The sequence below is a fragment of the Glossina fuscipes genome, unplaced genomic scaffold (assembly GCF_014805625.2).
Source record: "Glossina fuscipes isolate IAEA_lab_2018 unplaced genomic scaffold, Yale_Gfus_2 188, whole genome shotgun sequence".
Taxonomy (NCBI): domain Eukaryota; kingdom Metazoa; phylum Arthropoda; class Insecta; order Diptera; family Glossinidae; genus Glossina; species Glossina fuscipes.
The window spans coordinates 949504-973115 of record NW_023998531.1 but is presented as its reverse complement, the minus strand read 5'-3'; the positions used below and the strand labels follow the sequence as shown (position 1 = coordinate 973115).

The 23612-nt window shown below is 32.9% G+C and overlaps 2 protein-coding genes across 17 annotated transcripts in view; both read right to left on the bottom strand.

Moving 5' to 3' along the window:
* Positions 1-399: 399 nt before the first annotated feature.
* On the bottom strand, positions 400-2376 carry LOC119641902 (transcription initiation factor TFIID subunit 11). The gene is made up of 2 exons (XM_038040790.1): positions 1613-2376; positions 400-1548 (listed from the first exon to the last, which is right to left on the bottom strand). The coding sequence occupies exons 1-2, from the start codon at positions 2198-2200 to the stop codon at positions 1051-1053; spliced, it is 1086 nt and encodes a 361-aa protein (XP_037896718.1). The 5' UTR covers positions 2201-2376; the 3' UTR covers positions 400-1050.
* Positions 2377-6378: 4002 nt separating this feature from the next.
* The window catches only part of LOC119641906, a 91036-nt gene continuing 73802 nt past the window's right edge, over positions 6379-23612 (bottom strand). For 6 of the 16 annotated variants that reach the window (XM_038040811.1, XM_038040807.1, XM_038040809.1 and 3 more), the window contains exons 6-9: positions 23082-23219; positions 19101-19740; positions 18361-19050; positions 6379-8770 (exon numbers count right to left, since the gene is read on the bottom strand). In XM_038040811.1, coding sequence (XP_037896739.1) covers positions 8649-8770; positions 18361-19050; positions 19101-19740; positions 23082-23219 — 1590 coding nt within the window. In that variant the 3' untranslated portion in view covers positions 6379-8648. The other 10 variants (XM_038040823.1, XM_038040822.1, XM_038040821.1 and 7 more) reach the window with 8 other exon arrangements.

Sequence of the window (23612 nt, the reverse complement as noted above, 5' to 3'; positions counted from 1 at the left end):
TTTATGTCGTCGGCAACACGTACGCTTTCAGCATTTAATGACTTTACCGAATGGTCTTGAAAAGATTCATTCTATTTAGATGAAGGCTTCTCATCGGCTTTGGCGCCTGTAAGAACACTGCCGTTAAGAAAGGAAAATACATACAAGTTGTAGGTTGTGATTTAGAACGATAACCGTAGCTCATCATCAGCGGTATTATTTAATTATTTTGGTTATTATTATTATTATTCTTATTTTGGGTATAAATTTATAGCTGGGAACAATAATTGGTTCTTCAGTACCGACACAGTTTTGCACACAGTTTCGTGTGATCCATGAACTATTTTGTGATAATTTGCACAACATCCTCGATGAAAATTTTTAAATATATTCAAATTTTTCAATGTTTTAAAATTGCATTTTGTAGCATTTTTATTAGATTATCATAATTTAATGTTTGCTGTGTATATGAATAGAATTTGATTACTATTGATATCTTAATTAATGTCTTTAATCTATTAATCGTAGTAACCATAATGCTGCTTAGTCTTTTTTCTTAGCATTGATTAATATTTCTCTTTAAGTTATTATTAATAAAATTTATCATCATTTCTTAGATAAAAGTGCTTTTCCTTTGATTTTGTGCAAATCTTACATGATATAAACTTATTTAAATTCTTTAATTTGTATAGAATTATTTTGTGCTTTTCTTAATTATTTTTCATTTGAATTCTACGCCCTCTTTAAAGTTCATCTTATTATTTATATAACATAAACATTTTTAAGTATTTCTAATCAATTTCTATATATATATATATATATATATATATATGTATATATATTGTTATTGTATTTTTTTAAATTATTTTTACGCCAATTTTAATCACATAATACATAGAAAACAATTTCTAAAGCAAAAATCATGCATATAACGTCTACAGTTGATGGAAAGAGTGGAAGAACAAGAGAATGTAGTAGACAGTGAATTTTATAAATTGTTAGTTTCAAATTTCTTTTTGTAATTTTATTAAGCTTTAGAAAAATTCTGTTTCCAACTTTTCACTCATTTACTTAATCGTCTTCATCTCCGTCTTCTTCGTCATCCTCAATATCATCATCGTCGTCCGCATCCAGATTGGCTTCATCTTCTTTTCCATCAGTTTCTTCTTCCACCTCTTCTTCATCATCGTCATCATCATCATCGTCGTCTTCATCGTCCGCATCTTTAGAAACAAACTTCCGTTGTTCTAGCGACTTATTACAAGTGTTCGTTGTCGTATGCCTTTTCTCTAAACTATTAGTTTCTTTTCGATCTTTATTCATTTTTTCAGGAGATTTTTTAGTTTTAGATCCTTCGGCATCGCTAAGATCTTCACTGTTGAATTCTTCATAATCAGGGCCGGGCTTCTCGCCCTTTTCTTTGCGTCTAGCCAGAACATCTGCAGCTTCTTTGGAGAGCTTTCCCAACTCTGAAGCATCTGTGATCTTAACACGTCTATTATTTACATCCAGGGACTTAACTTGTATATCTAGGAAATCACTAACACGCTTATCATCCCAACTTGAATACTGAAAAAAGGGAAACAATTAAAGAATCTAGAATAAACTGTCATAATTCGCACATTTCACTTACCACTGAACTGGATGTAAATAGGAATTCTTCAGGTGTTGTTTTTACTCTTATATACTTTTGTAATAAATTTGTATCGTCCTTACGCCATAAACATAAACGTTGATTTTTCGTACAATCTCCCACTAGATCTTTTGCGTAAACCAGTAAACTTAACATACTATCAGTCGTAACTGAATTGCTGCCTTCCATAGTCGTTGCTGTTGTTGAACTCTTATCGGCAAATTGTTTCTTAGGCGGTAGATTAGTAGATGGTTTCTTCTGCGAAGGTCCGGCTGTCTCTTCTTCTTCATCAAAAGAATTGAATTCCTCATCACTTGGCGGTTCTTCATCTTCTTCTTCATCGTCACTCTCTTCATAGGTCGCTTTACGTTTCACGGACGATTTATTTGTGGTAACTGGATTTAAACTTGCCTTACGTTTGCGGCCCCTTTTGCTAGCCGTAGCACTAGCTCCTCGTAGTTGTTTTTGTTTTTTACCGTTTTTATTCGAAGCAGAAGGACGCCAATCCTCTTCAGAATCATCGTCCTCACTGTAATCCTCCTCAGAGTCTACAAAAGTTGTGGTAACTAGTTCAGTGCGGCTACGCATTCTGTTGCTTAAAACACGGAATGGGAATAAGTTTTCTACTAAACTAACGATATATATACTATACTATAGTATGAGGGCACAGCTTCCTTTTTCTCGCAATTTCTTGTTTACTTTTATTTAATATATTTTAAGTGTAGTTGGCTTTTATTACATATATTTCGTTATTGTTTCTTAAAAACTCGAGTTTTCTTTATTTTATGTATATATTTCTTTTTTGGTATCTATAATATTTTCCCGTTTTTTTTTTATTATTTCTTAATCTCTGCCCCGTTTTCTTGTCTTTGATTTGCAACTCAAAAAATCACTTATTCACTCACACTGTCAGGCTTACATACCGTTACAAAATCAGAGCTGTTTTCTTATAGAATAATTGCAATATATTTTTGAACATTATTTAAGTATTTTTTATATTATTTGGATGGCACTGAAGAAGACTGATAGAAAATTTCACAAAAATTTTTGTTTATTTGTGTCTGTATCTCCTAAGATTTGTTGCTGTTGTACTTTATTGCTACTTTTGGGGATGATGATGATGATGGTAAAAACTGCAATAGGACTGAAGCAGTAGAAGTAAAGTATAAACTGTGATTAGTAGTCATTTTGTAGATGGTATTTTGATCATAATTCATGCAAGTGTGGTTGGTAGTCATTTTGTAGATGGTATTTTTTCATGCTCTTGTAATAAAAGCTATCGAAAGCTTTTAAGCAAAAGTTTCCTTTCTGCTGAGAGTACATTTTATGATTAAGGCAAACAGAATTTCTCAGTAGTAAAGATTATTTTTAAGGAACAAACGAATTTGATTTTCTTCCCGAAACGTTGAAAAGCTTAGAAGAAATATTTTCACATATATTTAAAGAAAACTTCATAATAATTATGCAAAAATTAACTTTGAAAAAGCTTTTAAAATTTGTTTTGAATTCTATTCTTCTATTAAATTCGATTTGGCAGGGAGTACTTCTCATTTTGCTGAATCATCCTGAGCAATGCTGAATTATATTGATGCTACTTGTTGATTTATAAAAGCACAAGATTTTTTGTGCAAATTTAAGCTAAGATTTCAAAAATGATTTCTTTTCTCGTCTCTGAACAATGAGATGATTTTTTTTAAAAGTTCTATGCCTTCATGAAATTCTTTCCAGAATTTCTGGTAAAATTAACGCTACGATTTGCAAAGTAATGGTAAATTTTCATCAAGTGAAGATTATAGCTCTCTCATGAAAACGTTTAGAAGATAAGTTTATATCCACGTTGGTATTCCTTCGTAGTCCTAATTATCACGATGAATTTCTTTAACACTAAAGTAATAAAACTTTATAGATTTACTTTTAAATTAATCTTCCATATCAAACTAGAAATTGTGTATAGATCTCTAAGCAAAACGATAGTTGTATTCTGAATGCTTATTTAGTTCGCGTGTAGTAACTATCCATATAAGTAAGTTTGGCATAAATCTTTAGCAGTGATATATCGAATGTTACTTATGCCCATAACGATAAAACTACATTTGTTTACGGTTTCATGGGTGTTCATAACTTGGTCTAAGCGGTGTAGATATTTCGTAACATGGAAAGAAAAAGGTTTACAAGATAATTAATGTGATTAGCTTTTCCAGATCGATATAAATAGCCTTATTATATATGAAAAACGTATTGGAGCTATCACCACAGCATGATACTGTTAAAAAGCGGAAGACCAAATCATAAATCATCGTCTACCACTTATTCTCGTTATCGGACTCGCTAAAGTTCATTAAAGCAACATTGTTTAATACGCGCGATTTACCTATGTCGTATTTAAACTAACTTTTATCCTTAAAAAGTCGTTACGTTTCGAAAGTGAATTATTGTCAATTTATTATCGGTTGCCAGGCTTACCCATGTTTGCGATGGCTTAGGGGTTCATTTGCAATTTGGTCCTGTACCGGTTGTAAGTGTGCTCCTATGCTGACAGTGTACAAGCTTTTTTTTCTTTTTTTTTTTCTTCTTATTTGTTTTATTATGCTTATACTCAATTTTATTGTTAATTAATATAAGTTTTGCATTAAGAGCCAATTGAACTCGACTGTTATTTGTTTAGCTGAGTTTCTAGTATAAGTGGAATAAATAAAATAAATAAATAAATAAATAAATTAACTTAAATCCAAAGGAACTAGAGAAGAAGAGAATTAAGAGTAAGAGAATTATAGTGGGGCAGGGCGCACATTTTGTTTAGTTTGTTCCACTAAACGCTCTTCATGCGATGCAAAAGCCGGAAATGATAAGGTAAGTAGTAAAGAGGAGTCTACACCCTGAAAATTTACAAAATATTAAAAAAAGGGTTCTTTTTCGCTTTCATTTGTGTTTTTTAGAAGTTGGCCTAGTAGTAGTAGTAGAGAAATATAATTTTTATTATCAAATTAAAAAAAATGAGAAGCAGTCTCTGTTCAAAAGGCAAAGCAGTAGTGAAATAATCTGTTAAATTGCAAAATCGTCGGCATTTATAATGAAAGAATCTGTTAAATTGCAAAGCCGCCAGCTTTTATAACGAAAGAATCTGTTAAATCGCAAAGCCGCCTGCTTTTATAATGAAAGAATCTGTTAAATTGCAAAGCCGCCAGCACATAAAGTCAAGTTGACTTTTGCTAATTTGGATTTACTTTGGTAGACTTTTTGTTATAATAATGAAGTGTCTGGAGACGTCTAATGGTGTAAATTTATACTGGGGTTTGGTTATTACCCAATAGAGCAGTGGATTCATTATCGGTACAATGTATACTGCCATCTGGTTGTAAGCTATTTTTAAATTGTTCACTAAACCATTCAATACATTTGGCCGTCGTTTTAGTGCCCATATTACGATCGAATATCGAGTCGAAATCTTCACAATCGTCAAATCAGACTCGGTTCTTCAATTATTCTCAATTGTCAACAAATGCAGACTAACTTTCTCAATATTTTCTCAAGCGTTACCAAATTTGGTCTCGCTCATTTAATTATATAATTATATCTTATATTGCATGAATGCACGTTTTTACAAAATTCACAATTTTTAAGAAAAAACTTATTTACTAAAACTTTTGCAAAATTTAAATTTTTTTAAAGTAAAGTCCTATATATATACAAGTACGTGTTGTTTGTTTTGAGCCTAGCAGAAGTGCACTAGTGCAATGAACCAGAATTGAGAACAACAACTCAAAAAAATTGATGCATTTGCAGTATTCTTAGTGAAGTGAGAGAGAGAAAAAGAGAGGGAGTGGTGAGTTCAAACAGGGATAACTTAATTACAATATTCAAATTCAAACTAGCAGGTTATTGCGGATTTTTTGTGTTGCTGTTACGAATGACATTATTAGTGTTAATAAGCAGTAATTTGACAGCTTGTTCTTTCATCCTCATTATTTGTGTAGCAAATCTAATTTGCTTTCTTTTTATCGTTCATTGAACAATTCTAAATTTTATTTGTGCCAAATGCTTTGGTAAATTTTAATGAAAATTTTTATATCAAGAAATTTGGAAATTTTTTATTATTAAAAACGATGTTGCAGGAATAATTTATCTTTACATAGCTTGTTTATTATTTCTATATTTGTCAATTTTAGTTGCTTACACCCACATTTGACATATTTTATCCAATTTTCCACATCAGACGTGTCACACGTGACCTATGCAAATATCGAGAATAAGAGAGCAAGCAGTCAAATTGTTTGTAACTAACAGCGTTACTACTGAAACTGAAACACAAAAAGTCGGTGAGTTAGAAATCTTGGACTATTTTGTCCGGTAGTTGTGTCTGATATTACACGTATTTTATATCTCTATATGAAGATAGACTTAGAAGAAAAAAAAAAAAAACAGAGAAGGAATGTGTTGCACTTCGTTGTTTTAACCTAGCACTGCAGCAATTACAAATAAACGGTGGAAGAAGAATTTATTATACTATCAATCAATTTCTTCAATTTATACAATTAATACGGGCATGGTTTGCGTTAGCTTTTATCGAGAATATTAGTCTTCCAACAAAATGTAAATGAAAACTCGCGCCTCTTGCAAAGATGTACAAAAATAAACATATTCAAATGTGTTTAATTCATTTTATTAATTTATTTGTGCTTTGTATGTTTTTTAATTCGTCCATCTAATAATATATTTTATTAATCATTTCACAAATAATCTCCTTTTTTAGAAGTATGAATTTATTTTATGCTAATACCACAAGACGTTATACTAATGTATCAAAACTAAATATATAATTGAATTAAATATTTATATTTAAAATTTGCTTAATAGTTGCTGCGTTATCTCTCTAGGACAACTTTAAACATATAGTATTTTGCTGAAAATATGAAATGAAAAACATTACTTTTTACTTCAATAAAATGAGACAAATAGAGTGCTGGTAAAAATATTCTCTCCTTTAACAATGTAACAGGTCCTTTGATATTTAACATAATTTTCTAAGCACAACCAGCCGAAGTACTTAATAATTATTTTTTGCGCTATAAAAATGAAAAAAAGCTTATAAGACCGAATGGACTCTGCAGCGGCGTAGGATATGAGGAAATAAAAATTTGATTCGTAGTTTTTTAAACACAATAGTTTTAAAGCTAAATTTTATTTAGTTGTGTTTTTTTTATATTTTTGTAAATTATTATTTTTGTACATTTAATGTATTTTTTTTTTTTTTGAATATTGGTAAATTATACTAATTGTATTAAAGGTTTATCTTTGACTCTTTAAATTATGTTATGTTTTTTTTTAAATATGTTTCATATATGCATTTTCTAGCTTATTATTATTGTTGCGCGAAGCTATGAAAATGAAAAGCAACCGTTTTAATGCTTTTGTAAGAATTCACTACGTTTTTTGTTTCTGCTCTGTCCTTTATTAATACATATTTTATTAGAATAAGATTTTATTTACTGTATTTGTTATTTTAATACGTACACATTTTAATGAACGCTGTTTACGATTTAGCCGAAGAAGATGCAGTTTTAGGGAATATAAGTACGCGTGCATAATAAGCATTGAAAGCTAACTACAAGTTTTTCTACTACATATCCACGTATCTTAAGTAGTAATGATAGAAACTTTCTCAATCGGTTATGACGTTAATTAATTGATTTAATAGTTGAACATAGTGTTTGACGTTCGTAGTTTACTTTCTCTACATATACGGCCAGCTATTTATTGTATTATTCTAGATTTTGGTAATTAGAGTGACAAGAACAGGAAGAACTAGTTGTAAATGTAGAAATCTTTGAAATTTATAGTTGTCGAAAAAGTGGCGCGATCCTAACCATTTCCAATAACGCTCGAACTTGGATCGAAACGTGCCGGTGCGCCAATTCTTACCAAGATATCTCAAAAATTGCGGCTTGCAGGTTGAATACACGAAAACAAGACAGGCTTACGCTCAGCTAGACAGACAAGCTAAAAGTTGAGTCTATATCAAATCTTTCTGAGTATTGCATACACATGATATGTGATGTAAAAATTCAAGAGTTAAAGCTTTGCAAAGCTATTAAATTAATTGCGCGAAAGCAATATAATAAATAAAAAAATTAAAAATTAAAATACTGTAAAAGATTGCAAAAAATTTTTATATTGAACTGGAATGCATTTCCAATTTCTGCTGGACTATACTCTTATCAAGTTTCGCATTACTATCTGCTGTACGTTGACACCTGGAGGTATTTATCGGTCGTTAGGAGATAACGTCTTTTATGAAATTGCATTCATGGAAGTGAATAAACGACATATAATCAAATTTTTGTTTTCTTTCTTTATTTCGAAAATTTTAACCGCTTCAAAACGAAGACAGCAAGCAAGCGAACATAAAGGTAGACCTAAGTCAACTAATACAGATTATTAAGCCGAGCAAGATCTGACATCTATTCTATATCTGATAAGTATATCTGGGGATTGCAAATGAATATATAGCTATCTTCTTTGAGATCGCGTTGAACATTAAGTAAACAATTTTTTTCACCCGCTTTCCATTTCTTGAGGAAGAATTATAACTTTTAGAAGCGGTCAGATGTTTTTTTTTACGTTTTTTTCTTCACCATTCAAAAACGTACGTAGTCTTCCCCGCTGAGTATTACAAACAATTGCAAACAACCTAGCCGTCATGAAATGTATAAAAAATTTAAATGCAATGAAATAATTTAATAAAATTCTGAAAAGATGATAGATTTCGTTAATAAGCTTAAATTTTTAAAAGTTATAACAACGAAATAATTTTCAATACATAAATTTTTTTAAGCACTTGTATTTATTAGATGCGCTTTAGAAAGCCCGTACCATTATTCATAATCTTTAAGACATAATAATATTTCCTTTTACACTTCTAATATAATTCTATTATTGTTTTGTGTAAATTAAACCTGTTTTATTCCCCAAACTTATATTAATTCTTGTCTTTATTTAATTTATCATGAAATATCGCTTCTTTTTAGATTTTTAACCGCTATACCCGTGTTGGTGTTCCATAGATAGGATTAATATGATTGCGTCGGGTAGTTAGTGGGGAAGGATTGTTGTTAACACTTCGTCTGGTTGGCACTTGCTGGCAATCGGAAAAGGAGCGATCTATGCAAGAAAAACAAGAAGAAATAATTTAGTTTCATACATTCATAAAAGTAAGAGATAACTTTAAGTACATAACTTTACTAATATGCAGGCTTAAGCTTGCTCCTGAGAACAACTTTTTGCTTTCTAAGCTCAAGGGGTTTTTTTCCTTTTTGCCGGCTTTTACTCCAAAATAATTTAGTTTTCATTCTTCCCATATCGTATAAATTATTTATTATTATTATACATTATTCATTATTTAAACATATTCAATAACCTTAAAGGCGGAAAATTGTAATACGTATCCAAGTGGCCACTATACTTTGCGTAACTTCGTAAAACAGAAATACATATGACCTCTGTGGCCGATTCGCATCACAAAAATGTAAAATTATACCTTGACGAAATTTCTCCCCCAATAACGCCAAAACGAGACGTGTTCTGCGGGCTGTGGCATCGTCTTGTTGAGCGCGTCAATTTCACGCTAGAAAAAAAATTGATAATCATACGGCTGCAGCGATTAGAATCGACTGTTTGTATAACATCCTTATGACTTTCAAAAAGCTACGGGTCTGCCATATCTCACAGAGTGTTTTGCGCTGCTACAGATACGGCAATTTTGCATAAAATCCCAAATATTACATTAGAATGATGCCCTTGATAGAAATTCTGTTTTACATATTTTACTGAAATAGGGTTGCTAAAACCAACCTATATTTATAATGTTATATGTAAATCTCAATATATCTTAGTTTTACTATGTGTCGCCAGATTTTGAAAAGATGTAAAAAAAACATAGTGCAATTTTACTGTGCTTTACTGCAAACTTTTTTACTGGTTTTCATCTTTTCTATGACTGAAAACACACACCAGAAAATGCTATGTCATTCAGAAACCTCTCTTAAAGCCCAAAATGTTCCCGACTTGGCAAACAATAAGCGAAGATTTGCCAGTTTCTGTGATTCGACTTACTGCATAAATTTCTTTGTCGTAAAATACACTTAGAATTCTCACCATAGTCTTTTAGCGAATTTTGCCTTCATTTTATTATTTACATTCCTTTTGTTTTGAGGAGTTGCGCGAAGCATAGAGTTTATGAGAACAATCCTTAAACTCTTGATGCTTTGAAAACTAACTTTCGTCAAGTTATGGCCGAGCTTAATACCCACTATGTGTAGGCAAGTCATCGAACATTATCTCAAAAGGATTCGGTCCTTCAAGATGTCTCGTGGACGAATGGATGACGTTACAGTTGGCAAGGCCAAAACAGTATATTAAAAAAAAATGTTGATCCATATTTCAATAAGGGTAATCATATAAGCAGGAGACAATGAAGTAGGTAAGTTTGACGGCGATCGTCGCCAAATGCACTCGCTTGGTTAAGTGAAATGTGGCAACAATAAAACTGTTAGTAGAATTTGTGAGTAGAAATTTGCATTAGTAAAGCAAAATTACTATAAATTCCTCTTTTATAATTACATTTGCAAAAATGCAGCTGCAAAAGAAAGATATGAATAGCTCTTAGAAAATGAATCAATAATTCAAAAATTTAAAAAAAATAAAATTTGTCTGAATTTATATTTGTGTAAGTACAATGACCGAAGTTCGACGGATCACCTAAAAAAAATATACAGTGAACTCCCTTGCAGGGCGAGTAACATTGTGGGAAGATATATTGCTGTATATCAAAGTTAGTATTACAGTATTTAGTATTTCGAAAATCTAACCATAGCTTTTGAACATTTTTTGTAGCTCGCTGGCGTATGCTGCAGGAGGGCGAAAGAGCTGCTGCAGCCTAAAGAAGTTGGAAAGAATCGCCAACGTCCACTAGAAATTGGGAGAAAGTCTACAAATATTCAAGTATACAATAAAAGACTCTCAAAATCTGTAAAAGTAAAGAAAAGAAAAATTGAAGTATGTTGTATTCCTTTTTCCTTTTTGACTTTCTTTTCGTGAAATCAGCTTATCTTTTATTTGTTTGCCGCTGCTTTGGTAGCAAAAAGAAGTTTATTGCACGTTTAATTGATTTGAAATTCATAATTTGGTAACATCTGAGAATATATTGAAAAAGTTATTTTGCATTTGTTTACAATTGAGAATAATTGAAAAATTCAGTCTGCATTTATTGCATTGAAAAATCGAGTCTGAATTTGGTAACATTAATGAAATAATTCATTAATGTATAGTTTGGTTGCTTCGAAAAATAAAGTATCAATTTGACGATTGTTCATTTTTCGCGCAGTATTTCAAACATTTTTTGTGAAATTTTATTAAATTTTTTATTTTAAACATTTTTTGGTCGGATGAAATTATCAAATATAAAAATTGTTTATTATATATCATAGCGTCCATTAGGGCTTTATTCTTTAAGATTTCAGGAAAAGCAAAACGCATTATTATTCGAGTTGATGTAGCACGAGCAAAGAAGATCATTATTCACGATGTTTCAATCAAGAAAATAAAAGAAATTCATGCAAAATGTGGTGAGATTTTATTTTCACCATTATTCATATTTATTGAAAGCAACTCTGCGATCTCTCCATCCCCCATAGCAGATAAATTTTTTGTAAACCATGCAAAGGATTTCGTATAAAAGTAGCCAACGGCTTTCAATTGCCAAGCACAAGAAGCACACACAAAATTGGCCGAAATTAAAAAAAAAAATCGAAGAAAATTTAATTTTCTTACATATTCATTAATTCAACTTTAAAAAAAAAAAAAGATACTTTAAAATTTTTTTAATGCATTAAAATAGTGTAATTAAATTATAGTGTAAAGTTTCTTGTTCAAAATGATTACCTAGGTAGCACAAGTATTAAAAACAAAAATGGAAAGTAACTTTCGAGTATAAAATGTTACAACTGTGGTTGAAAAGACACTGTACAGCGCAATGGAGGCACAAAGACGGACACGGAAGAGAAACTGTGAAAATTGGTCGTTTGCAGCAATAAATGGGGAAGATGAGAATGAGAGAGTAATATTGTCAAAGGGAAGGCCACTACACACGAAGGAGCTTAATGGGAGATTTGTCGATGTACCGTGTTTGCAATGCACTTTTTGTCGGTAGCCATGGCAATGTGTCATAGGTACATTGTTCGTTTCATAAAATGTGGTGGAGTCTTCGAAGACACGCATGTAGGAACAATTTTAAATCACTGATTTGTTTTTCTTTAGTGCCAATGTAAACAATAAACTTTTTGTAAGCGCATAAGTTGACGAAGCGATAAAATGGCACAATCGTTATGGACACCTACACTTTGTTTATCTAAAGGAACTCTCAGAGAAGCAGTTGGTTCAAGTGTTGATATTTATCTGTCAACAGATATTTCTTATGCCATTTGCAGAGGAAGCAAATGCCTTCAGAAAACATTTACCAGTCCAGCAAGCTAAGCAAACGAATCACCAGAGATATAGTTCATAAGGACGTATGTGGACCTAAAACGTCGATTGTTGATACATAACATATATACTTTCACCAGAGATATAGTTCATAAGGACGTATGTGGACCTAAAACGTCGATTGTTGATACATAACATATATACTTTTATTGATAATAAATCTACATGCGTTTGCTTTTTGCGAAGTAAAGACGATACCTTTGACACATTCAAACGATCTAACATGACAAACCGGAAAAAAGGAGGAAAATCCTCAGAGGGATCAAGAATTAACGGTGCCATATACCCCACACTAGAATGGCATGGCGTCAGTTGCACGTTAATTGAGATGGCCATATGTAGGTGGTTTCTTGAATTATTTCCAACCGGAATTCATACACAAAGTTTACACTAAGACTGAAGTGAAATATCGTCGCATTTTTTTTTTTTGGTGTGATCAGGTTCACATTGGGTATTGCTATCTTCCTATTGCGTTATTTTACCTAACTCTTCTTCCAAATACGTAAAACGTAATACCAGCATATCGGATTCTATTAAACCTTATTTCAACAGTACTGAACGGCCAACAAAATGGTACTTCACAAATGAATCCTTCATCCGCTCATAACGCTAACAATCAATGTGGTTTTGTTTTTCGTGCAGCATTTCTGCCTTTGGTGGCATCATTTGCTCCTGGCTTAGCAAAAGCCTATAAAAAGTAATTTGGTTGTTATATTTATATTATTAATGACAAATAATGGTGATGATTACTTTTATAAATAATTTACTCAAGTTATTTATAAATATACATATGCTGTGAGAAATGTATATGGGTAGTACATGAAGATATTCATAAAACATGACAACAAAACTTTATATAATAAAATAAAAAAAAATAAATGAAAAAAGGGTAACTTAATTAACTATTGAATTAAAATTTAATTTTTTTTATTAAGTATTGAATTTGTTTTTGAAGGGTATATTTAACTTATGAGTCTCACTTTTGTCGGGTTATTTAAGTACTATTATATACCTTTTGCAATTTTTAGGAGACTGAAAGTATTCAATTGTGTAAGCTATCGGAAGGGCATTTTGGAAATCGAAATGAGAAAATTAAAAGAAAGGGTGCAAGAAGGGAAGATGAAACAAAGACGTTCTCTAAAGTGAAGGAAGGAAAGTCAGAGGAAGGTAGATTTAGCGGTGTCTTCGAACCCATCTTGGGGTTTCCCATAAAAATCAAGGATCGAAGGGAACCAATAGGCAGGGCGGTTATTAAAGGCGCAGGACTTACAGGATGCCCTCGTCCTCCTGTTCGTTAAAGGGTAAGCACGTGCTAGTCTTTTAGGTGCAAACGTCTGAGAAGTGTCCGAAAGGCAAATTATAAAACTGCCTATCGTCTCACCAACTAGCTAGCTTAGCAAAGACAGATATCGCGCCGTTCTACAAACGATCGGCGGTTCAATGGCTTTGCTGGGAGTCCTGAGTAAAATTCGAAAGACAGAGGTGCAATTTGCAATGTGGCATGGGAAAATGGGTACGTAAATATAATTTTAATTTGCTTTACATTGTAGTTTTTTTTTTTTATTTAAAAATGACTTAACATTTAAGTTTATCAGCTACGTTTATGTGTTTTACCAGTCTGTTGTTGCACGCATAAATGAGTCATTATGAGTTGAAGTCTCCACGGATTATTTACGTAATATCGCGTCAACTACGGCCCTAGAAGAGGTAACACCTCATGAAATATGATATGACAGAAAACTTGCAGGGATGCATTTAAAAACATTTGACTCTATATCAAATCACTTAGGTAAAAGTTGGCGAAATAAATTAAACAACGAGGCTAAGAATACATTAAGGTTGATTATTCTAACAAATCAAAAGCGAACCGATTTTTCTACAAATATGTTAACGAGTTAAAAGTACGTGGAAATTTATATTTTATTAAAGCCAAAGAATATGTATATTTTGTTATATCACTTAAAAGAGACGCCCAACACTGAGAAAACGTTCATACCAATGGTGAAACTGGAAACGGAGATAAGAGCTCAATGAAACAGATAGTAGTTTTGAATCAACGATTGTGAGAAGCTTTATCTAGTGAATATGTAAATCAGTCGTACTTTACTTTTTACCTGCGTCAATATTAACTCGCTATAATGTACACATTCAATTGATCAAAATAGAGAGCCACTTCGATCTTGTTCTTCATTCATTGTAAAATAATGTATGTTTAAATCATAATTTTAAATCATATAATATAAAAAAGATTTAAAATAAGATGAAATTTAAAAAATACTTTTAAATTTTGGATACTATTATCTGCTTATTTGTCCAATTTTATATAATAATATAGTCATAATATGACGTCTCCATGAACTTAAATTCAGGGTAAATTCAAACTTTATCATCTGATCAATAAAGTAAATAAAGTATCGTCACTATGGTCTGTTGTCCATCATCCATGTCACTTGTCCATCTTTCAACTTTACATAAGTGCTCAGATTTCAAAAGGAGGGAGAAATTTTTAAAATTTGTTCAAATGTTAAATCTACAGCGATTGATAACTAATTTCGATTAGCTGGCTTTGTTTGATAATTTTGCAGGCATTTGTTACACGAACAATAATTGTAATTACATGAATGGGACTTGCTTGAAGTCCACCGTTTTGCGCGTAAAGGAAATTAATATTTACATAGAGGACTTCCTACATTGTGCCACATTCGCTTATAATACGAAATTACAGAATGTAGATTACTAGTTGTTTTGGTATAAATAAAGTGTTATACATTTTGTGGTTTCGAAAGTAAACGTATATAAAACACACATCTGATTCACATTTGGATCAACTTTTTTTTAAATCTATTATTTGGATTATACCGTTATTGGTGAAGTACGACGTTATTCAAGTGTTCTCCACACGACTTTTGACGTAATTTTCCATTACTTTTCTATTTATAACGGGCAATAGCTTGGCCGTAACATGACGGTAATTAGTTTTTAAAGTGTTAAGAAATTGGGAATTGTTCGCGTAAACTCTACCACTACCCGGTGTCTGTTTATTTTCGCTTTTCGTTCAGAAATAATGGCTTTAAAAGAGTTGAGCTTGCCTAACACTTTATCTATAGTCCTTCCTAACTCGTACAGTAGACCATTCTTGTGAGCCTAAAAAAATAGACAAAATTATCGAATGCATATATACGGCTCGGATTACAATCATGGAGTTTGACGTAATATCTGAGTGGGCGATCATAAAAAGAATGTTTAGTTAACTGCGGGCGCAAAAAGTGACACAAATAAAGTTATTGCTCAGAAATGGTTTTTGAAGACAATAATGGTTTTGAAGACAAATGGTTTTGAAGACAATTGGTTTAGTAAGACAATTAAATATTACAAGAATAGATAAAACACGCTATTCAAAAAATATTCGAAAAGTGGCTCTGCGCTCGCCTATTTCGCTTACCCGGTGGCGAGGCATAGATTTAACTCCCTCAACCACCATTATTACTGCAGGTACCTTCAGTTCATAAAATCCTCTCTGTTTGCTAACCCTAAGTACTTTTTTAAATTTGTTAACTCTAAAAAAAAAAATTTCCACATACATGTTTGTTTTAATGAGTCTGATTCCTCGGATGATTTTGAAATCTCAAATCTGTTTGCTGAGTATTTCCGACGAAACTTTTCGATTGCTAATTTCAATTTATCAGCAAACTACCCATATCCTATAACTACCTTTGTCTCAATTCCTAACTTGGTAATTTCGGAAGATGATATTTTTAAAGGGTTGAGTTCTCTAAAATATTATTGTGCCCCAGGACCTGATGGAATTCCATCATGTGTACTTAAATCTTGCGCTGTCGAGTTATGTGGTGAGATCTCAAAGTTTTTTAATCTGTCCTTGAATTTAGGTGTTTTCAAAGCATTTGATATGGTTAACCATAACTTACTTATCTTTAAACTCCAAGCCTCTGGCTTCCCTTTTTATTTAGTGAAATGGATAAACTCTTATCTGCACAATAGATCCTTCAGGGTTTTGTTTAACTTCATCACCTCGGATGAATTCCCCGTTATATCTGGCGTACCTCAAGGCAGTCACTTAATGATCTTCCATCGGTGGTTAATACCAGCCAGATCTTAATGTATGCGGATAATGTGAAACTGTTTTTCTCCTTCTCTGTTGAATCGCAGTCACATCAGCTTCAAGGTGACTTGGATAATTTTGTTGCATGGTGCTCTTTGAATCTGCTGAAACTAAATCTGAGTAAATGTAAGAAGCTTTCATTCTCAAGAAGAAAGTCATTCATTACTCAGCATTTCATAGATTCGCATAAGTTGGAGGATGTCGATTCAATCATAGATTTAGGCGTTCTATTTGACCATAGGTTACGTTTTAACTTGCATATTGAGCTCTCGATTAGCAAAGCTAGGTCCGCGCTTGGTTTTATAAAAAGGTGGTCCAAAGAGCTTGATGATCCCTACATTACGAAAAGGCTGTACATGTGTTTGGATAGACCCATACTCGAGTATGCTTCGACGTAGATTCAATCGAATCTGTTCAAAAGCAATTCTTGCTGTTTGCCCTTAGAAATTTGGGTTGGGATCCAATTGCCTCTCTTCCGCCTTATGAAAATAGGTTGCTACTGTTGTCCTTACCGTCTCTCGAAAAACGTAGATTTGTTCTTGGCGTTTCCCTCGTAATCAAAGTAATAAATGGTGCTATTGACTCGCCTGCAATATTTGGTGAAATAGGCTTTAATGTCCCTAACCGCTTGTCTAGGCACTTTATCTTGGTTAAGCTTAATCAGTGTAAATTTAATTATGAGCTGTTTAATCCGCTCAGAGTAGTTTGCAAGAACCTAAATGACATCTATCACTTATTCTCGTTATCGGACTCTTTAAAGTCCATTAAAGCAACATTGCTCAATACGCGCGATTTACCTATGTCTTACTTAAACGAGCTTTTATCCTTAAAAATCGTTACGATGGGAAAATGAATTGTTGTTAAGTATTTTCGGTTGCCAGGCTTATGCATGTTTGCGATGGCTTAGGGGTTCATTTGCAATTTGGTCCTGCACCGGTTGTAAGTATGACTCTATGCTGGTTGTGTACACGCTTTTTTTCTTTTTTTTCCTTCTTATTTGTTTTATTGTACTTATACTAAGTTTTATTATTAATTTAATAAAAGTTTTGCTTAAGTGCCAATTGAACTCGACTGTTATTTGTTTAGTTGAGTTTCATGTCTAAGTAGAATTAATATAAATAAATAAATAAATAAAAAAAAATCAAAATACAACAGTTTTACATTTACAGTAGCTTCCGCTTTGATCGGATCGATCTCACGATCCTACAATTGTCTTTTTAAGACTATCTAAACTATCATTTAAGGCAATGAAAGATTTGTTGAAAATATGCCCTATACGAGTAACTACAGTTTTCACCAAAAAATTATTTTATTGCCGTAAATAACATTGGGAAATACACCAGAACTGTTTAAGAAAAAAACCACTGCGAACTTAAGATTTAAGAATCCAGATGTTTTTCTTAAGCCTGTATAATATATTAATTTTACATTTTTATAAATAATAATATATATAAAACGTATTTACATCTACATATACAAACTTGCACACGTCTTCCAGATAAATTTTTCTGTCTGTAGTTTTTGTTCAATTCATTTTTTCACTCTATGTGTTTGTGTCTCTGATTCATGCTTCAGCTGTATTTATTTATTTGTTATTATTATTATTATTATTTTTTTGCGTTATTTCGAGGAGATGTTGGACGTTTTTTCTCTTTGCAGTTGATCATGATGGTGATGATGTATTTAAAGTGCATTTTGTTTCATTTAAAGAATAGGGTGTGGCATGTATGCAAATGTATTGGTTCTTATTATTATGTTATGTATGCATTTGTGTGGTATCATGATGATTAAAACGAAATAAATGTAATTTTTTGTTATTTATAATTTTAATTTATAAAAAAAAAAATTTTTTTTTCATTTTTAAGAGGTACAGGCATGCATGGGATAGTAAGAAATGTTAAAAAAAAAAGAGAAAATGTAAATCTAATTAGTTACAAATATAGGCATCTATAAGTTATATTTTAAAATACATATTTAGATAAAGAATTAGCAATATGTAATTTCAACACTTCGTCGGCATCTATTTACTACGTACTATCTATCATGCGTTGCTTTAAAAGAACAGTTCTTTTATTTTTTAATTTCAATTTACCTCTGAATGTCATGCCTTGTGCTTCATTTATAATGGCTGCTAAGGCGGGATGTTGATAACGGTCACGAAAAATAGCTGAACCATTAGATGGCGACGTCATCGTCATATGATTACCGTTAGTTAACGTCACATTATTATTAGCATTACTGTTATTTATTACCTTCTGTTGATGTTGGGGAGTATGCTGTGGTGTCATCGAAGGCGATTGTTGACAATTTTTGTAATAACGATTTTGATTGGGATCATAAAGTTCATTGTGATTTAAGTGATTATTTGATTTGATAGAAGCACAACAATCTTCCTCATTGTGAATCTTCAAAATTCTTTGCTCCTGAGCGCTGAATCGCGTACCATTCAGTGCTTGAGTTTGTAACGGTTTTGTGAGTTGCTTTTGCAGTTGTTGCTTTGCCCGAAAACTGCCACCAGGTGAATTCAACATGGTCCCTCGGGATGAGCTGACCGAGGTTTCAGTTGAATCACGTGGTGATATCTGATGTGGCTGTTGATGCTTACTTGAGTTTGTGTTCGCATTACTGTGTGCATGCGATGGTAATTCGCGATAACTGGATGGACGATGAGTGGACGGTGGCGTATCCAAACCACTGTCATGGGCGGAATAATCCAAATCGTTGCTTAGCTTGTTACAAGCAACGGCAGTAAAGTTGTTATGAGTGGGTAGCATAGGCTGGACTGCAAAGTTACGCCGATTAAAACGTTGCAAAAATGTCTTCTACACTTACCTGAATGCCTTACATCGGTTGGTCCTTGCGGTTTACGATACAACCAATCGCGATCTAGCTCATTACCATTGTCCGTACTATTATTGCGGAATATGCGTGGGCGTCTTAGCTCTACTTCACCTTCTTCTCCCTCCTCATCGACCACGTAATTTGAACCGAAACTACTATTAATAAAAATACGTCTCGGTGACCCATACATGCCCTGACTAATGGCATTAAAACTGCTATTCTGTGAAGCATACCCGTTCGAATACCGACTGCAATTATTGACGGCTGAGTAGGGTATTTTTTGTGGTGTCGAATGATTCGTAGACAGGCCGTTATTGTGATTGTGATTTTCATTATTTAAAGCGCTCAAATCTGGCACCGAATCAGAAAAGAGAAAGGGATTATTGCCCCCATAACTGCACATGCTATTAGTGACGAGCTTTTGCCGCAAACCGCCATTGCCAAGTCCAGCTAAACCGCTGCCATTAGTCATTAACCAATCGTCTAAAGCGCTAGAAAAAGTGCTACCCAGGCCGAAATGCTGCGATTGCAATGAGGCATGAGTCACAGGGGCTGCTAAGGAGGCTCGCGAGCGAGGACCTTGAGCTATCTTCAATGCACGGCGACGTTCTTTGGAGGTGATGGTGCACTCCTGAAATTATTATGCAAAATGCTTGTCTAAGTTTTTGACAAAGGAATTTGCTAATTCGATTTTAACGGTCTTTCTTTTTCTTTCTCTCTCTCTCTCTCTCCCTCTCTCTTTCTACGCCTCTCTCGCTTTTACTATAACAATTGATTAACATAAGTCCTTTTTTATTTCCTACCGCACTTGCGATAAAGGGATTATCAAGTTTAACGGGCGCCACGCACTAAATGGACTCACTTTATATTGTATCGAGCAATTCTGCATTTGCTTAAAGTCGTCTATGTGTTTGATATCTGTCCATCAATGTTTGTTTTTATCCTACACTTTGCAAATGTTGGTACATTTTGACAGGAGCTGGGGATTCGTTTGGACCACTTTCACCACCATATGAAAAAAATGTTTTGCTTTACGACCCACCAAACAGATTTGAAAAAGTTGGATTGAATGGGTAAGTTCTTTAAACTCCTCCCCATATATTCGAAAGCAAGCGTTTACATAGCAACAAGTAAGAATATTGTAGTCGGGCAAGGTCGACCATTAAATAACCTACACCACATTGTCTAACGCAATTCTTATTTTTATTCTAAAACATAAAAATTATATCTTGTTCCTATATAAAGGCAAATTGTTCAAGTGCTTATTTATGGGAAACCGGGCACAAAATGCAACCTAGTGTAGTACAAGTTTGATCCTTACAAAGGGTAGGATTCAAAAATAGGCGAAGATAGTCCAAATTTTATAGAGTTCATTTTTGTATGAAATTACTATTATGGGTCAATTTTTATCACCACGTAATGAAACTTGAACTTTTCTGCTTTATAAAGGGTCAATTTTCGTGAAAATCCTTTTAGCGTAGGATCCAAAAAATAGGCCGAGAAGGTCCAAATTTGGTACATTTAATTTTTTTATGTTAAATTTCTATTATGATATAACTTTCTTCATGAAGCATTCAAAATTAGACACTGTCGTCCCGTAAACTTCAGTTTTCGTTATATGAGGGGGTTCAAAAATTGCCCCAGCCGGTCTAAACTTTCCATACCAATTTAGAATGCCAAAATTCTACTACTTAGCCAATTTCGGTGAGAAATTTTGAAAATAGATATTTTTTCTATATAACGACTTTTCAGAATAAGGCGCTACATAAAGGATGGTCGGAAAAGTGGACCGACCCGAACCATTGTCAATATCGTCCATCTTTGGACCAAAACACGTCACTGTACCAAATTTCGTCGAAATATCTCAAACATTGCGATTTGTAGCTTGAACACAAATTTACATCGTCAGCTATCAGACGGACAGACAGGCTTAGATCAATTCAGACAATGATTCTGAATCGATCGGTACAATATAAGTTAGGTCCACCTTAAGCCCATCTTCGTGTTACATATGACCACACTAAGTTAATACACCTTTTACCACAAGTGGTGTAGGCTATAAAAAGCACCACGTTTTGTCCTGTAACTTGATCCGTTATAAAAATTTAATGTGCGAAATCCGGATCATGTGGGTCGACTTTTTGGAGCGTTTTCATAAAAAGTGAGCCTTTATATAAAAACCAATGAATTTTTAATACATGTGGAGAATAATAAGAACTTTGGCAAAAAAATTAAATATGGTAAACGTAGACCTCGTCGGTCTACTTTTTAGGCCCTATTCCGTACTTTATAAGAAAAATGAATGGAGGAATGTATTAGGCGAAATGGGCTGGTATTTTGGCCTTACACGACTTTGGTGTTTTTACATGTTTTGTAATCGGCCTGTTATAATGCCTTCAAAACTTTTAAATTAAAATATTTGTGGGCATTTGCATAAGTGGATCACGGATATTTTTCTAGCGAAAAATTAGGTGATATTCGAAATTTTTGCATTTTTCTTATATTGTAGGTGTAGTGAGGAGCATATGAATTTCTAGGTGGTGGTGCAAAAGTGAGGCTACGTATCTCACCAAATTTTAAACTAACTACATTGATAACATGATTTGTCCAATATGCTTTGTTTGTCAAACGTTCCAAATTGTATTGACGTTAGCGTCAGTCTTTATTCATCATCTGTAATCAATTGTTCGTTGACTTTTATGCGTTATCATACTTCAGCTTTAACCATAGGTTCCATTCATTTCATTTTATTCCCTCTGGGATATTCCTTATTCATTATAATTATCAGTTTTACATTTTTCCTATCATATGTCAACCTATGTTTTTGATTTTTTCCCAGTTATGAATTACTCGTTGTTATCAACCACATGTCATTTGGTATGCAATATGAATGCAATTACTTAGAAATTTAATTAACATGCTTATGGAGTCGCAGTACAATGACAGTCTTATAAAATCGTTTTTATTACTTGTTCAGTTTTCATTGATTAACTTTTAATATCGACTATCCGTTTTCTCTTAAGTTAGGGAATTTAAATTCGCCTTTATCCGTTTGAGTGGCCGAGTAGGCAAGAGTCTCGACTAGCAACTCAATGGTCGTGGGTTCAAATCTCAAGTTAATTAAGTCGAAAACCGTAGATGCTAGTGCTTTAAGAGAGTGCTTTTAGTCTATTTAGAGTTTATTCTCTGGCTAAATTTATAATAATAATAAATACGCTTGCATTTGAAGTTCTAAAGGGTCTAAGGTACATATTATTCCAGTTGTGTGTACTACAACCAAATCGCCTTAGTTGTGTTAATTTTTTTGCTCAGCGTTTTCGTCCTTTTCAAATGTATTACCTGCCTGATTGCGCTAGACACCGCGACATGGTGGATTAATTTTTTTCTTAATAATACCAGCGATACGATCTTTGATTTTGTCGAATAATATTCAGTCAAGGAATACCGTGGTAAACTGAAGTTGGAAAAAAAGGGTACAGCTGTTACAAAGACTTTAAAGAAGTTTGCTAGATTGACAATTGGAGATCTTTCTTGATACTGTGGGCATTTGACTTAAATCAATCCGTAAGATGTTTTGAGCCCCAAACGCATCACATCGCGAGTGATTTCAAAAACTAAATTTTTTGTGAAAAAAGCGTCGCTAGGTTAGCTTGAAAAAAGCTATAGTGAAGAGATCAAATTGGCACTTTGTTTATTGCTTATAAGCTACGACGGATACAACGCATATTCTATGGATGATTGTGCAGTATCGGTATAGCAACGGAAGCAAGCAATCAGTTCTTTTTAAGACAAGAGGGTGGGTCGGAAGAACATTATTTTCTTACTACTATACATTAATAGAATTTTGTAATCTTGCAATGTGTGTTTATTGTTTAACGATATGCAAATGAGTGATCTCCGCGAAATAAATCGGTTGATATGCGCTACGGTTTCTTTCATATGGCTTGGTTTAAGAGAGATCACTTAACTTACCTCTAACAGCTCGAACCAATCTTCCAAGCCTTCATCGCATCTCAATAAAACTCGTCCTTCTCGTCCCAGTAATAAACCGATAGCACTGTATGAACGGCGATTTAACCATTCCACCTTTTCAACATCAACTAATTTGACCTAAATTATAAAAAAATAACAGCACAAGTAAAAAATAAAACAAAAACGTTAGTGAGAATAATAGAAAAATTGAAGCTAACATTTCTTATAAGAAAAACAGAAAAAGAAAAACAAAACAGAAATAGAATTAAGTTAATTAAAAAGAAATGAACTTTTACGAAGAGGTTAATAACGAGTCAGCTACTTTTTTTATGAATTAAATTTAATTGAATTTCTATTTTGCTACATAAGCGTTAATATGTACTGGTCGTACAAAAAAAAAAAACTTTTTAAGCGCATTTTCGTTGACTTGAAGCAAGTCTTAATCACTGTCTCTAGTAGAGATACAAAGATTGTATAATTTTTTCTCCGTTAACTTTTCATGTCAGTATTAGTGTCACGTTGGCCGAGAGC